General features: G+C 39.3%; 1 protein-coding gene across 1 annotated transcript in view; it reads left to right on the top strand.

The window, feature by feature from the left end:
- Positions 1-15,772, top strand: part of mtrex.S (Mtr4 exosome RNA helicase S homeolog) — an 83,489-nt gene that overhangs the window by 52,875 nt on the left and 14,842 nt on the right. The window contains exons 18-22 of the mRNA XM_018244486.2: positions 267-335; positions 3,561-3,689; positions 10,210-10,320; positions 11,767-11,955; positions 12,992-13,155. Coding sequence (XP_018099975.1) covers positions 267-335; positions 3,561-3,689; positions 10,210-10,320; positions 11,767-11,955; positions 12,992-13,155 — 662 coding nt within the window. The remainder of the gene's footprint in view (positions 1-266; positions 336-3,560; positions 3,690-10,209; positions 10,321-11,766; positions 11,956-12,991; positions 13,156-15,772) is intronic.

Below are 15,772 nucleotides of genomic sequence, written 5' to 3'. Positions count from 1 at the left end.
TAATGTGGAACAATATCTGCATATTGAAACAAACTATTTTAGGAAGAGTTCCTCTTTCCGATTATGCCTGCCATATCTGTGTGTGCTGTATAGTACACAACAGTCTTTAGTCCCTGACAGCTGATCGACATTGAAGTTGAATATTTGGAGGGCAACAGATTTCTTATAATTGAATTACCCTCTCCACCAAGTAACTACAATTCAAAAAACGCATTTTTTTTCCTATTTCCCCCAACAATGAATTCATATTTCTTTTTTTTTCAAAGGTAAAAAATGAAGAGGATGATTTTGGATGGGGCGTAGTGGTCAACTTCTCCAAGAAATCAAATGTGAAGGTAATAAGAATATCTGCACATGCCTTACATATTCTTAATGTAATGTGCCTTCCTCCTGCCCTGAAGGGCCTTCAAGCTATTACTCTGTAGATACATTCAAGCAAATCCAGCATGGGACTGTGCAGTATACAGAGTGGCCACACTTCTACAGTCGGCAAAATGGGACCAATCTGGTCACACTTTCTTTCAAGTTTGCAAGCCAAAAAAAAATCATACGATATGTTCCCTTGTGGAATATGTGCATTAATCTTCCTACAAAGTAAATGTTCTTCTTTCAGCTATATGTGTATGTTGTGGCCGAGGTCCAGGATTAGTTAAATCCCACAATTGCTAGGTTCATTGCTAGCCTTAATAGAATGGCGTCATGCAAGGCAATAGAGAGGGCTACTACAAGTTTGTCATGGTTGCTATCCGCAAAGGAATGTTTAATTATAATGAAGCGGTACAAAATGTATTCAGCTTCATGCACATTAATGCTCCAAAAATTAGCAAATGTGTGAATTGTTCATGGTAAAAGTACGCTAATCCCCCTCCCCCGAATGTTCATTCTTAATTATACCTCGTAAAAAAGATGTGGCCAAATGCATAGTCATCATTTCAGGCTATGTAATCATCATCGGGGCCGAAGCAATAAGGGATTGGTGCACAGGAAATTTAAACAATGTAAAAAAACTTAAAGGGATCCTGTCATCGGAAAACATGTTTTTTTACAGCAGAATTCTGCACTGAAATCCATTTTGCAGATTTTTTTATATTTAATTTTGAAATCTGACATGGGGCTAGACATTTTGTCAATTCCCCAACTGCCCCTAGTCTCTTTTGAGAAATGGATTTCAGTGCAGAATTCTGCTGGAGCAGCACTAATTATGGATTCATTTTGGGATTCATTGTGGGATTGGCGCACAATTTAAAAAAAAAAACAAAACTATCTCCTGTGTATCTCCTGTGCATCCCCATTGTTTCTGGGTGTGGTTGGGCAGCATGCCATCGCCTAAAATCCTGCCGCCCTATACCCGGACCTTGGTGGCCTCTCCACAAATCCGGGCCTGATTGTTGCACTTAAAGTTTTGTGTTCTCTGATTCTTGGGTTCCAACGTTATAGTACTTCTGTGCATGCCCCTTCATTCTGATATTGACTGATTGGTTCCAGCCATTTAGATAAGTTGGTTCAATGGCATGGGTCTGCTGACACAACCCCCCCAGTTAATGAAGAGAGGTATCTATTGGTTTGTTCAACATCGAGATATACCATTAGTGTTTGTCCATAGATGTTTTACTTGTACCATCCATGCAACCTGCAGCAGAAGTGGTTTATCTTGCCAATTGGGCAACTGAAGTGGATCAAACATAAACAATTCTGTTACCTCTTAGCTCTGAACTTTTAGCGAGCAGCGTAAGGCTAAATCAGGGGTCCCCAACCTTTTTCACTCGTGAGCAACATTCAGATGTAAAAAGTGTTGGGGAGCAACACAAGCATGAAAAATGTTCCTGGGTAGTGCCAAATAAGGGCTGCGATTGGCTATTGGTAGCCCCTATGTGGACTGTCAGCCTACATGAGGTTCTGGTTGGCAGTACATCTGGTTTTCATGCAACCAAAACTTGCTTCCAAGCCAGGAATTAAAAAATAATCACCTGCTTTGAGGCCACTGAGAGCAACATCCAAGGGGTTGGGGAGCAACATGTTGCTCGCGAGCTACTGGTTGGGGACCACTGGGCTAAATTGTGGGCAGCCAATGTTACTAAACATTAGAATGTAAAAAGATGATGTAATTTGCACATAATCCTTTCCTGGCTGGAACAGATCTCCTCCCCAGAGCCACAGTTATGGGAAGCAAAGTGGCATTTACTCTCATACCCGCTGGTGAAATGAAAAGTGAACAGAAGCATTCAGCAGAAGTTATAATTTTTTGAGCCACCAATGGCTTAATTTATTAACTGAAGGATCATTTAACTTGTATATAAAAAACTGTGGTTCAACTGCCCTACTGTAATAGATTAAACTAAGCATTGGTAACCTGAGGCCTTCTGAATGACAAAACTGCTGTTGTTAGCTAACCGTCTCCAACTGCAAGGTGCATGTTGGATGTTTTTAGATTATTTAGAAGCGATGACCTGATTTGGCTATGGCTCGGTCTAAGATAAGAGATATATTGGAATACCCATGTTTGTCTGTGTTGACACTGCCTTAAAGGGGTTAATCACCTTTGCGAAAACTTTTAGTATGATGTAGAGAGTGATATTCTGAGACAATTTGCAGTTTGTTTTCATTTTTTATTATTTGTGGTTTTTGAGTTGTTTAGCTTTTTATTCAGCAGCTCTTCAATATGTATCTTAAGCAATCTGGTAAGCAGGGTCCAAATTCCCCTAGCAACCATGCATTGATTTGAATAAGAGACTGGAATATGAATAGGAAAGGGCCTGAATAGAAGGATCAGTAATAAAAAGGAACATAACAAAACATTTATCACTTGATAAAGGGCTTTGCCCGAAACATGTCGTGCAAATAAAAAACACTTTCTGCAGTTAACCTGCGAGTGCCTGGCTCTACTTATATTTCTTGATTATTGAGGCCTTTCTTTGGACAAAGGCAGAGCTGGAGGGCACGGAAGGCATTTATTGGAACCAGTGAAACACGTTGAAAACATTTGTAGCCTTACTGCGCATTTGTTTTTTATAAATGAGTCGGCGACACCCATTTGAATGCTGCACAGAGTCAGAAGAAAAAGGCAAATAACTATAAAAAAAATAACTAATGAAAACCAATTGAAAAATTGCTTAGAATTGGCCGTTCTGTAACATACTTTCATAAGTTATCTTGGAGGTGAACCACCTCTTTAAAGACCCAATTCCATGTCCAGCTTGAAAAAAATAGCTCAGAATGAACGCCACTGATAAACAGTAGAAGTGCAGCATTTGGAAAAAAGTTTAATTTGTTGCCCTAAACACCACAGAACTGGTAAAGCAAAGCCACTTCCATTGTACACTTGATGTACTTGGTTCATTCGAGCAGTTATGGTAGGAGAGGAAGTCATCAAAATAATTCAAACTCTTGTTTCCAGGATTGGATAATGGTAAAAACAAGTTGACTCATCGATAACCAATAGTTCAAAAATAGGGGTGTTTTTTTGATTTGGTGTAAAATATACACACATACTGCAGTTTAGCAAAAACTTTTTGTTTTACACAGTAAATGAATTGACCGCTGTTTCCTTTTTTTTCCTTAAGCCCAATTCAGGTGAACTGGACCCACTCTATGTAGTAGAGGTACTTCTCAATTGCTCAAAAGAGAGTGTAAAAAATGCTGCTACAGAAGCGGCCAAACCAGCAAAACCAGATGAGAAAGGCGAAATGCAGGTGTGTATTATAATTCAACAATTCCAATCACTGTTGTTATATCTGTTTATTCTGCAAGACATTGGTGAAAAAACAAAAATTGGCTATTTGTGATATCATGATGATTTATAACATTCCACTACAAAAATCGCATGCTCTAGTGATGCACAGGTGCCCTGTAATTCTGGACTGCATCCTATGTTCCTGACATCATTGGTAGGGCCTGTTCCCATCTGTGATGTCATCAGCTCATTGGAGGTCCAAGGTTAGCTTTAGGCTGAATGTTTTTTTCCAGCTCATGTACCACTTTCATGCTGTTTGGTTGCAATGGCTAAATTTTTTTAGCAATTTTCAATGCAAAATAGAAAGCTTGAAACGATAATAAATCTGGCAGTGGATCTGTTTGTGTGTTTTTGTTATGTGACCACCAGATAATTTTTTTTTCTGAAAGAGGCTGGAAAGAATTCAGGTGACACTTGTGAGCTGCAATAGCCAGGATCGCCATCAGAAATCGCAGGGCCCCATACGACAAAATTTCCTTGGCCCTCTGGACTGCACCCACCGCAAGCCCCACCTACAGGTCTGCCCTCCCCACTGGTCCGCCCCCCCACCGCACAGTAAAAAATACAAAAAAAATATTGGTGGCTAGGGTTCCCACATGTTAATGAAAAATAAAAAGATATTGGTGGTCATGGCCCCCCACAAAAAAACATTTGTGGCCAGGGCCCCCCATTAAAAAATATTGGTGGCTAGGACCCCACATGAGAAAAAAATAATCGGTGGCCAGGCCCCCCCCCCCTGCCCACATTATGAGAAAATTGGTGGCAAGGGCCCCTTAGACCTCCATCCCTTCCCGAAGTCAGCAGCTCTCAGAAAGATGGGGGGCCCGGCTTATCAAGTAAGTGTGACGTGACCGGGCCCTCCTTACCCTTGGGGGCCCCCTACAACTCTCCCCCCTGTCCCCCCCTGATGGCTGCCCTGGCAATAGCCTAATAGTATGCTTGTTTTGTGTCCCCAACCCTGAGTGTCCTATTAATCTAAAAGGCAACAGGATTAGATTATACAGCCAACTGGAATAGGCACTTTGTACTATTCAGATATACTGGTGATCCCCGACCAATGACTTGTGAGCAACATTTTACTCACCGACCCCTGGATGATGCTCTCAGTGGTCTCAAAGCAGGTTCTTAGTTTTCAATTCCTGGCTTGGAGGCAAGTTCTGGTTGCATAAAAACCAAACAGAGCCTCTTATAGGCTGCCAGTCCACATAAGGACCATCAAATAGCCAACCAGAACCCTTATTTTTGCACCTCCAGGAACTTTCTTTAGCTACTTTTACACTTAGATGTGGCTCATAGGTAAAAAGGTTAGGGATCCCGGCTTCCAAACTTTACAGCTGGTCCTCATTGGTTCAGTTCAGGGTTTTGTTTTTTTGTTTTTTTTAAGTTTTAGCGATGGGTTTTGTTTGTTTTTTGGTGCAACCTAAAAAAAACCTCAACCCAAATTGTTCTTCTGTAAAGCTCTACATCTCCTTACATTTTTAGTATACGTGTGTTGCAATTTGTCTGCGTGCTTTGAGTCCTTCGCTTATTCTAAAATCGAATGAAAATGTAAATCTGTTTACTATCCCCTTTCCCTGTGCTGATAAGGTTTTCCCTTTTTCGCAATACTGTAAGCTGTTAAGGCTCTACGCAAATGTAAAGAGCCCTTTTTGGCTACATCATAAAACAAGAATCCACTAGGAGAACTGCAGTACTTTGATGTGTTCCATTATGTGTCTAGCACACGTGTGGAAGGATAGCGCTCCTGGGCTGTATTTATACGACGTGTCACATAAACTGTTTGCAAGCAGACATTGTAAAATGAAGAGTGAATATAAACACGCCACAATTCATCTTCTGCAACCCAAGCTTTCGGTCTCCAAGTTTGGCAGCTGAATTAATTGCACATTTGGATGCCACATGCTGTTTTCAGTTATTAATAAGCATTGCTGAAATGAGTTGGAGCTGGTCCCAGGTTTGTGTTAAGAAGAAAAAAAGCTATATATATATAGATATAGATATATAGCTTTGGTGGAAGCTCTTACACTCAAGTGTTAATAGTATAAGCTGTGCGCAGCAGCTGGAATGCAGTTTTACGCTCACGGGGAATATTTCCCATTCATTTTGGACGAAACCAATGCGCTTATATGGTTTCACAGATACCACAGATAATATAGTCTCTTCTATGTATCCTCTGGACTGTGTATGTGTATACATTTGTGCCATCTTCTATTATTGCATTTAGGGTTATTTATCAAAATGCGAAATGTTCTCGCTATTTTCTGAAAACCACTCCAACCAAATCCACACAGACTCTTCCCCCTATTTATCAATGCATTTTCATGAAAATTTCTTGTGCTGGAAAAGACCCTATAAAAATGCAAAACCTTCATTCACATTCGTTTCATTAATAACCCCCTTAATGTAAATTTTGTTTTTCTCTTCTTAGCTTAGCAGTTTTTTCCCCCCAATATCTGTTGTGTTGTGCTCTGAGGGTGGGCTCAGGCCAAAATTAGACCTTAAACTGAAAGTCAGAAAACGACTGACCTAATTTGTCAAGTAAAATTGGTCATTGGGCTTGAATATTGGAGCTGGATTGGTCTGTTAATGGAAGAAGGAAGTGAGCGCTAAATGTTCTGTCGAATATAAATAAATTAACTTTTAGTATGATGTAGAGAGTGATATTCTGAGTCACTTTGCAGTTGGTTTTCATTTTTTTATTTGTGGTTTTGAGTGTATTTAGCGTTTTTTATTCAGCAGCTTTCCAATTTGCAATTTCAGCAATCAGGTTGCTAGGGTCCAAATTATTCTAGCAACCTCGCATTGCTTTGAATATGAGACTGGAATATAAATATAACAAAGGAGTAATAGAAAATAGTAATAACAATACATTTTTAGCCTTACAGAGCATTTGTTTTTAGATGGGGTCAGTGTTCCCCATTTGAAAACTGGAAAGAGTCAGATGGCCCCAATAATACAAAAACTATAAAAAAAGAAAAAATGAAGGACAGTTGAAAATCAGTTTGACTTTGCCATTCTGTAACATACTTAAAGTCAACTTAAAGGTGAACCACCCCTGTTAGGAAAGCATTGTTTGCAAGTGTTGGATTTCTGTCTTTCATTTTAATAGAAATCCTCCCATAGCAATGCTAGGTGAGTTTTCATTATAATGAGCGATATGTGGCCTGGTCAGGTTTGGGTGATTCCTCCCATATCAAAACAGCTGCTATGGGTAATATCACATGTAGGATTTCTGCCCAAAAAGTGCAAACTAGCAAATAGATGGCATTCGTATTTTCTCCACTGGTGCTGTGACATTTGCCTAAAAGTGGAGATATAGTCCGTAAAGATCTGTGAATGAATGACTTGGAATGAGAGAAGCGCAATATGAAGTGGTAATATTTGTCTGTATTCAGACTGCTGCCGTTTTGTAATAAAACATAGTGACGTATAGTTTCATAGAAAGCCATTTGTGTAGCTCTAAGAACATGTAAAAGGTGAAGAGGTTCTGTTTATGTTCAGAGCGTTCATGCATCTGTGTGTGTACAGCTTCATGGGAGACTATTCTCCAGGGTTTTATTTTCATGGCATTGCTGGCTTTCTAAACCCAGAGCAAAAACACATTGCTCCCGGTAAAACACATTTGGTTATTGCCAAAGGTATTCTATACATGCCTTATATCCCAGTTAGTAGTTGCAATTCAAGTACTGCATGAAGGGATTGTGATACCGGTACAACACACAATCATTTGGCATCATATTTCCATATTAAACCTTTGCTATATAAACATGAACTTTACTTGCCTGCAGATCTTCTGTTGGACAAAGACAGTGTTGATGTGCCATATAAACATTTGGGGAACACATGTGAGGCTTGCCAGTAAGCCCTGCTCCTATTCCTTTTAATAATTGCCATATGGTAATTGCTTCTCACTGCTTTCCAATAACATCTGTGGCCTGATACTGCAATTTGGTTTGAAACTGCTAACTCTGTAGAATATGATATTCCTCTCTGTGCTTTTCATAAATAATGCATATACCTCTATCTGAGAGTCCAACTGCAACCTCTCAGTGCTTGTTATGCCTGCTGAACAGTATCTGGTCTGGGCTTGTAGTAACTTACATAGCAGTCTAGGGTTAAAGGAGAACTAAAGCCTAAAAATAAATATGGCTAGGCTGGATCAGCAGCCCATAACCGTTATGATCCAGGCCTTGAAAGATGGCCTAACAAGATCCATGATAGGCAACTACTGGAATGAGACTCTCTCAGAATTAGACTCTCTCAGAATGAGACTCTCACGGGTCTTAGAAAAGATAAAGGTGTTTATTTTAATCAAAAACAGCTAATGTTTCGTCTCTCTCTCTCTCTCTCTCTCTCTCTATTAATTTTTTTTTTTTTTAATGAGGGTTTCACATGGCAATATCTGTCTTCAATAATAATTGCTCACAATGACCAGGGCTCCTTTATTAGCACTCGTCACAACATCAGCATCAAAATATACTTGAACTTTGAAGACAGAATAGTGAAAAACATATTTACACCCAACTTTGACAGGTTTTTCCCCTGCCAGCACTAATTTATTTTTATTTTCATTGGCTTTTTGCTTTTGGACAAATGTATTTTTGACCACCTACACGCATAACTGAAAATTTCCACTAGTCTGGGACTAGTAAAGTCAATTCTAAAGAACCGTGTACCCCTCCTCATACAACAACAATATCTTGTGTATGACCTGTAGGTCTTGTGCCCTTATTTATTATAGGAAAAGAAGTGCAAGAACAAGTTTGTTTTTTTAAGGGGGAATGCAATAAAAATCGGCAACTGCAAAAATATTCGCAATGCAAAAAGCTATGCCTTTGTGCAAATTTAATATAGCTTTTGTGAACGTGGAAACTATTTAGCGGCCTCTTCCGAAAGTGGAAGAAGGTTTGCGAGTTTTATAGTTTGCGCCAGTGCGCAGTGAATGTAATAAAACTTCTTACTGAAAAAGTTAAATTGTTTTCTCCAAAAACAGTACTTCTTAAAAGTGGACATTCACAATGCAATAGTTTAAGGAAGAAAATTGTTTTGCTCTTTGCGAATTTTACAGCATTACCCCCACCCCCCATAAGAGTTTTCAACTGCAGGCTTTCCATCAAGTTATAAAATGGATAAGTAATGTTATATCACAGCTCTGGGGACACAGGAATGCAGTACAGGTTATACTGTTTGCATAGAAAATTCTTGCAGATCCTTCTTAGAGAAGGGTAGTTTAAGTGCCAGTGAGTACATTATTTCTAATTATCTCTACTTTATCACCACAGTGCACAATGTCATTGTGTATTCACACAGATTATGACTTAAATTATTAGGGTAGATTGTCAAGGTTTTGGTTGTTTTCTCTGGAAAAAAGGCGCTTGTGAGGGGACATGATTACACTTTACAAGTACATTAGAGGACATTATAGACAAATAGCAGGGGACCTTTTTACCCATAAAGTGGATCACCGTACCAGAGGCCACCCCTTTAGACTAGAAGAAAAGAACTTTCATTTGAAGCAACGTAGGGGGTTCTTCACAGTGAGGTTGGGGAATTCACTGCCGGATGATGATTTGATTGCTGATTCTGTTAATCCTTTTAAGAGGTGTTTGGATGATTTCTTGGACATACATAATATCCAAGGCTATTGTTATACTAACATCTATAGTGTATGAGTATATATAGTTAATGTGAGTGTATAGAGGGGTCAGTGTATGTATGTATGTATGTTTGTATGTGTGTGTATGGATGCTTGGTTTCATTTGGAGCGGTTGAACTTGATGGGCTTTGGTCTTTTTTCAAACTAACTTAACTATGTAGCTATATATTGAGGTAAATATCCCTCTTCAATTTGTTTCTGTAAAAAAAGCTGTAAAGCTGGCTGTACTAGTGAGATCCACTCATTTGGCTACCAATGCTCTGGGTGAGATCAGGACTAATCCGACTCAAGGCCTGCAACCAACAAAAGGATTGTACAACAGCCCTATGAGAGACCTATCAGAGGTGGACCATATCATTACGCTCATACAGGCCTCATCCAACAGGATTATTAAAGCTACAATTGGAGCCCTGTAGTTAACATTTGCAATTGATCATGTTGTAAGAACAGGGCTCCCTTTGTGAATTAAAAATATTGCTAAATTAAGGGTTGAACATTAATGATCCTACCTCTCACTATCAAATTGTCAGTGTAGTCATGTGTGCATTTAAAGTATTCTGGGAAAACCCTGCTTTGAGAAAAAATTGTCAAACTGTATTTTGCTCCCCCACCCCACCCCCTATTTTCCCATTAGTTTGTGAGTGCCCCTACGTTTCCCAATAGCCTGGTCTCTGAGATCTACCCTAATTTCAGTTCAACTGCAAGTATTTCCCTGTACTATGCACAATTCTGCAGGAACGTGTATGTATAGTGAACATTTGGGGAAATTAATTTTACAAGAATGTAAAATGTTGCCTCTACCATTATATTATCTGTTTTGCAGGTTGTCCCAGTAATGCTCCACACTCTCTGTGCCATTAGTAGCGTGCGTCTATACATTCCTAAGGATCTCCGGACCACTGACAACAGACAGAGTGTGCTTAAATCTATCCAGGTACTGCTTTGCGTTTTCTTTTGGAAAGTATTTTGACACCTATTGAACCATAATTTGCACTTTTCAAAGGACACTATACATTCACTTATATTACAGCAGGCATAATATATTTGACAATGACAACTGTTTCAGGAGCATGTGAAATATTCAGATTAGCAAACCAATAAATGAAAAAGTCAGATATACTTGCTATTTTCTGATGCCTGCTGTTTTAAAGGTCCTGGAGTAAATTGACATGTCATTCATAAATATTAGTTAGCAGTTCATAGTATAGCTTAAAAAAAAAAAGTTCTCGGTTGGTTGACTGGATTTAATTTCATACCATCAAAGGTAGGCTACGCTGTGGGAGGAATGGCACCAATACTGCCTTTGGCTCATAATTAGGGTTGAAAACCTGATGTAGTCTAGTTGTGATATTTCCATAGAAAGCCTGCAGAGGTCACAGTTCAGGTTTGAACTTGATCATATTGATACAACATTTGCAAACTCCATCTTGGTTTTTGCCTTTAATAGCTGTCTAGTAGGACACATTACTGTTTCCATTTATTTTCTGTAGCTTATTTCACAGTGGAGTGACCACATTACAAATGTAGGGTTGGACTGGGCCAGTGGGACACCAGGAAAACATGTTGGGAATCTGCATGCCCCTTCTCCTGTTCTCTTAGAAGTGATGTTCATTTTGAGCTGGACGGGGAATATACAAAGTACTTGATGCAGTGGTGCAGGCAGACATGGAGTTAGGGGGGGATAATGAGACTGGGTCTCTGCTGTGAGGTGACTCACGGTTTCAGTGCATAGTTTTTGTGCTATCTGAGCCAGATCTAAAACATCAAACCAAACTCAGTGGTTGCCACAAACCATTTTAGCAGTTTAGTACAGGTAGTAGATAAAACCAAATCCTCCAAAATCTACACTAGAGGTGCTAGAAAGGAAGGTAGATGTCTGTAGATACATATTGGTAATGCTGGTATTAGCCAGAAACCTCTTTCATTAGATCACCCTTTTGGGTAGTTTGCTTTATTCAGATTTTAAATACAGTAGAACCCCATTTTACATTCTTCAGGGGACATGAAAAATAGTGGGGGAAAATGTAGAACCAGGGAAATGTATTATGCATGATATATATGCAGGACCACAAAAATAATTTTGTAGATAAATGCTCATGTAAGTACATTGAAACATTGAAAAAAAAATCATATGTTTCTCCAGTTTCCATGGTGCTTTAACACTGTTGATGGTAGACTGATGGGATAGCTATGCAATTTGGACCTGCAAACTACACATTGTGCAATACTCCTAATACATATGGGAATCTGCTCCGTATCCAAGCAGTTCTCAAAAACTCCTCATAGTTGCCTCATAGTTTATGTAAACGTTACAGATGTTTTGTTTGCTGCATGTACAGGATGTGTGAGGCTTTGATATTATCTATTTCTGTTATTTTAGGAGGTACAAAAGCGCTTTCCTGATGGGGTGCCTTTGTTAGATCCTATTGACGACATGGGAATCAAGGATCCTGGGCTGAAAAAAGTTGTCCAGAAGACAGAAGCTTTTGAGCATAGAATGTATTCCCACCCACTCAACAATGACCCAAACCTGGAGTCCCTATACAAGCTATGTGAAAAGAAAGCACAGGTGTATATAACTGTTATTTAATAGAACGTTTTTTTTTTTTCTGTGTGTTAATAGTAGCTAATGAAGACTGTGAAAGTCCATTCTGGATAATTGCATACTTCAGTGGTACAATTTTCTTTTGCACTTGTATTTAACTGAAATATATACACAGACCAATATGTAATATAAGACACCAAGTTTGCCCCAAGCAACCAATGAAAGGTTTGCCTTTAAATGGGTCACCAGTAAAATCAGTTGATCGGTTGCTATAGGATACTGCACCTTATATTGCATAACACCAATATAGACTTTTTTTTGAAGATTCCTCCCTTAAGGGTTGGGGCAGACGGGCAGATTCAGGGAGATTTTGTCGCCTGGCGACTCTTCTGTGTGGCGACAATCTCCCCCCGAACTGCCTTCCATCTGCTTGCATGCAGGGCCGGATTTACAAAGTGGGCGCCCCTAGGCCCACTGCCGTTCGTCGCCCCTGTCCCCTCCCCTTTAGTGTGCAAATTTTCATCATCAATGGGGATTGGCGCATGGGAAAATTAAAAAAAAAAATTATTGTATCTCTAGAACATCACCAGTGTTTTTGAACCAATGTGGGTGTAGTTGGGCATCATGCCGCCCCCCTAAAATCCTGCTGCCCTAGGCCCGGGCCTAGGCGGCCTTTCCACAAATCCGGGTCTGCTTGCATGAAGAATCGCCTGTGCTAATGCACTCGCGGCACTTCAATTTTCGAAGTTTCCTCGTGAGGCGACTTCGGAAATTAAAGCGCCTCGAGTGCATTAGCGCAGGCGATTCTTCATGCAAGCAGATGGAAGGCAGTTCGGAGAGATTGTCGCCACGCAAAAGAGGTGATTAGTCGCCAGGCGACTAAATCTCCCAGAATCTGCCCTTTTGCCCCAACCCCAAGACACCATTTTTTTTACTACAACTCCCAGTTTACATTAACAAAAGTAAATCTGCTGACCTAGGGTACCACAGCAATGTGGCTGTGATTTTTGTATTAAATTGCAGTGAGTTTGTATGCTAACCTGATTCTTTTATTTCCCAGATTGCCGTAGATATCCGATCAGCAAAAAGGGAGCTAAAGAAAGCACGGACAGTATTACAGATGGATGAGCTGAAGTGTCGGAAGCGAGTGCTGAGAAGACTGGGATTTGCCACTGCTGCTGATGTTATTGAAATGAAAGGCCGCGTGGCCTGTGAAATCAGCAGGTAAGAAAGGAAGGATTAACTAAATTATGTAGTTTTCAGTAGGACCGTTTTCAACTCTTTTTATTTCTTGTGTATTAATCATTCAGCGTGTGGGATCTTTTATAAAAGTAACACTAACGCTATTGGTATGACAATTCCTACAGAAAAAAAATAACCAGCTTTGTGTTGATTTAGCCATTGGGGCACTTTTTTATTTCAAAGACACAAGGTTTCATTGTAGCTCAGCAGAATGAAAGGTGCTCCAGCTCACTCATCAATAAAAAGAGATTTTTAAATAGACAACGTTCAGCTAAATAATCTGTTCATGTTTTCTAAATAATTAAGAGTAAAACGAGCCCTCAAACAGGAATATAATACTGTAAGTAACACTAATGCCTACAGAAATTGACTGTATTTAGAAACCGAACTATGTAGTTAATAAGTTGATATCACATTAATACCCAGACTGGCAGCTGTTTTATCTCCTGCCCACAGTTGCTGTATGTTACAACATGCTTTGCTGGTAACATTTTGTGGGACAGGCAAAAGCCAATGCTTTTAAACAGTATCACATGCTATTTCTTCATTTAAACTGTCTATCATTTTTTGGATTTAGCATTTAAGATTTCCTTTTCCAGTACTTCTTCAAAACTTAAGCCAAAACTGTAAACAACACATGTCCAGTTTCTGCTGTAAACAGATTCCTTTTTGGATCATTATTACCTTATGTCACCCTCCAAGTATTTATCAGATTGCTTTCCCTTTCCCTATAAGGCAATGTTGCTTTGTGAGTGCAACTGAGTTTTTCCAAACACAACTAAAATGTACCATGCACCTTGCAGCTACCAAAAAAGAATAGTTGTGTGTGAGTATGAAAGAGCCAAGCCAACTTTTCTTAGGCATATCATTCCATGTACACTTGCTGTTTGTTTTTGTTTGGAATGTACCATAGTGTTTTGTACCATTATGTTTCATACCACTCCCCTACTTACATTTTGTGTACTGTTTGGCAACACAGATTGCAAGCAAACACTGTTTTCTTTCCATCTTAAGCTGGTAATAGAAATTTAAGATCCACTCTTTAGGACCTTTGTCCAATATTGCAACCTATATGCTGGGCCAAATCAAACTCATCCAATCGTTTTGCTCCCGGGCCAACAATTGGATCATACTGGAGGCCTGTGCTGAAGATGACCACGTCAATGCAATAATACAGTCCTTGCCCAATAGGATTTTTAAACCTTTTCATTAGATATTTGCCGATTTTTGCCCACATATCTGTTGAAGAGGAGCTCAGGGAACGCCTGTAGGACTATGTAACTATGTAACACTGTATGAGAAAAGCAGTCGGCACCTGTAAATCATTAAAAAATATGTGAAGATGTTAACCACACTCAGGTTCTATATTACTTCATAAGTAATAGTCTGAGAAGTAAGCAGTAATGGTTGTAAGCCGGCCACTGCTGTGGTTTTTATTAGGCATGCCTGTTTTTGTTGCTTTTGGTTCATTCATCTATGCATGTTTAATTGGGAGCTGCTCTGGCCTAAAGTTTGTGGTCCATGCTCTCTATTAGAAATAAAATGCACACAGAAAATATATTTTTAGTAAGATTGATCTAATGCAATCTGCTCTTCCTGATCTAATAGTAAATCTTGAGATTGTGGGCAGTACAGTACAAGTGTAATGTTGTCAGTACATGGCATTATTAGATTTCTCATAATGTAGGTTATGTAGTAAAAGGCACGGTTTGCCCAGGGGCTCTAACCCAATCAAATCAAATGACCATTTCTGACAGATCAAATGTGTGTGTCTTAAAAAGCTACTCTTTAAACCCTTAAAAGGCCAGGGAGGGGCTGTAGTGTGAGGATTTCAATCATGCAATATCCTATTTGCCCAAAGCAGACGGCACCAATTCCATCAGCCGAATTTCCTACTCACAAGGTTATACTTTTTCAGATGTGCATCAATAAATTAACTTGCTTCCCACATGGATCCTTAACAGCAATCTATCAATAGATTAAAACATAGATGCATTGCCCATAGCGTAAAAAAAAAAACTTTTATTATTTAAAAATCTTAAAAGTAATGCACTTACACTGTGCTTTAAAACAATCACTTCTCAGTCCTAACGTTTAAGCGGTTTTGATGTTTGAAAAGTGGCAGCATCTTGCATGGAACCTATAGTTCTGCACAATTTTGTATTATCAGCAAAAATAGAAACAGTACTTTCAATGCCCACCTCCAGGTCATTAATAAACAAGTTGAAAAGCAAAGGACCAAGTACAAACCCCTGCGGTACTTCACTAACAACACCAATTGGAAAATGTTCCATTTACCACCACTCTTTGTAATCTATTTTATAGCCAGTTCTCTGTCCAGGTACAAATACTATGTTCCAGGCCACCATTCCTTAATTTAACCCGTAATCCTTCCGTGTGGTACTGTATCAAATGTTTCAGCCAAGTCTAAGTAAATCACATCCACTGCCATCCCAGAATCGAGGTCCCTGCTCACCTTCTCATAAAAGGAAATTAGATTAGTCTGGCAAGATCTATTACGCAGAAAACCATGCTGGCACAAACTCATCGTATTATGATTTGCAATAAAGTACAGTATCTTATCGCTTAATACCCCTTC

The sequence above is a fragment of the Xenopus laevis genome, chromosome 1S (assembly GCF_017654675.1).
Source record: "Xenopus laevis strain J_2021 chromosome 1S, Xenopus_laevis_v10.1, whole genome shotgun sequence".
In the NCBI taxonomy this organism is placed as follows: domain Eukaryota; kingdom Metazoa; phylum Chordata; class Amphibia; order Anura; family Pipidae; genus Xenopus; species Xenopus laevis.
The sequence above is the reverse complement of the archived record's forward strand: the minus strand, read 5'-3'. Positions and strand labels throughout refer to the sequence as shown.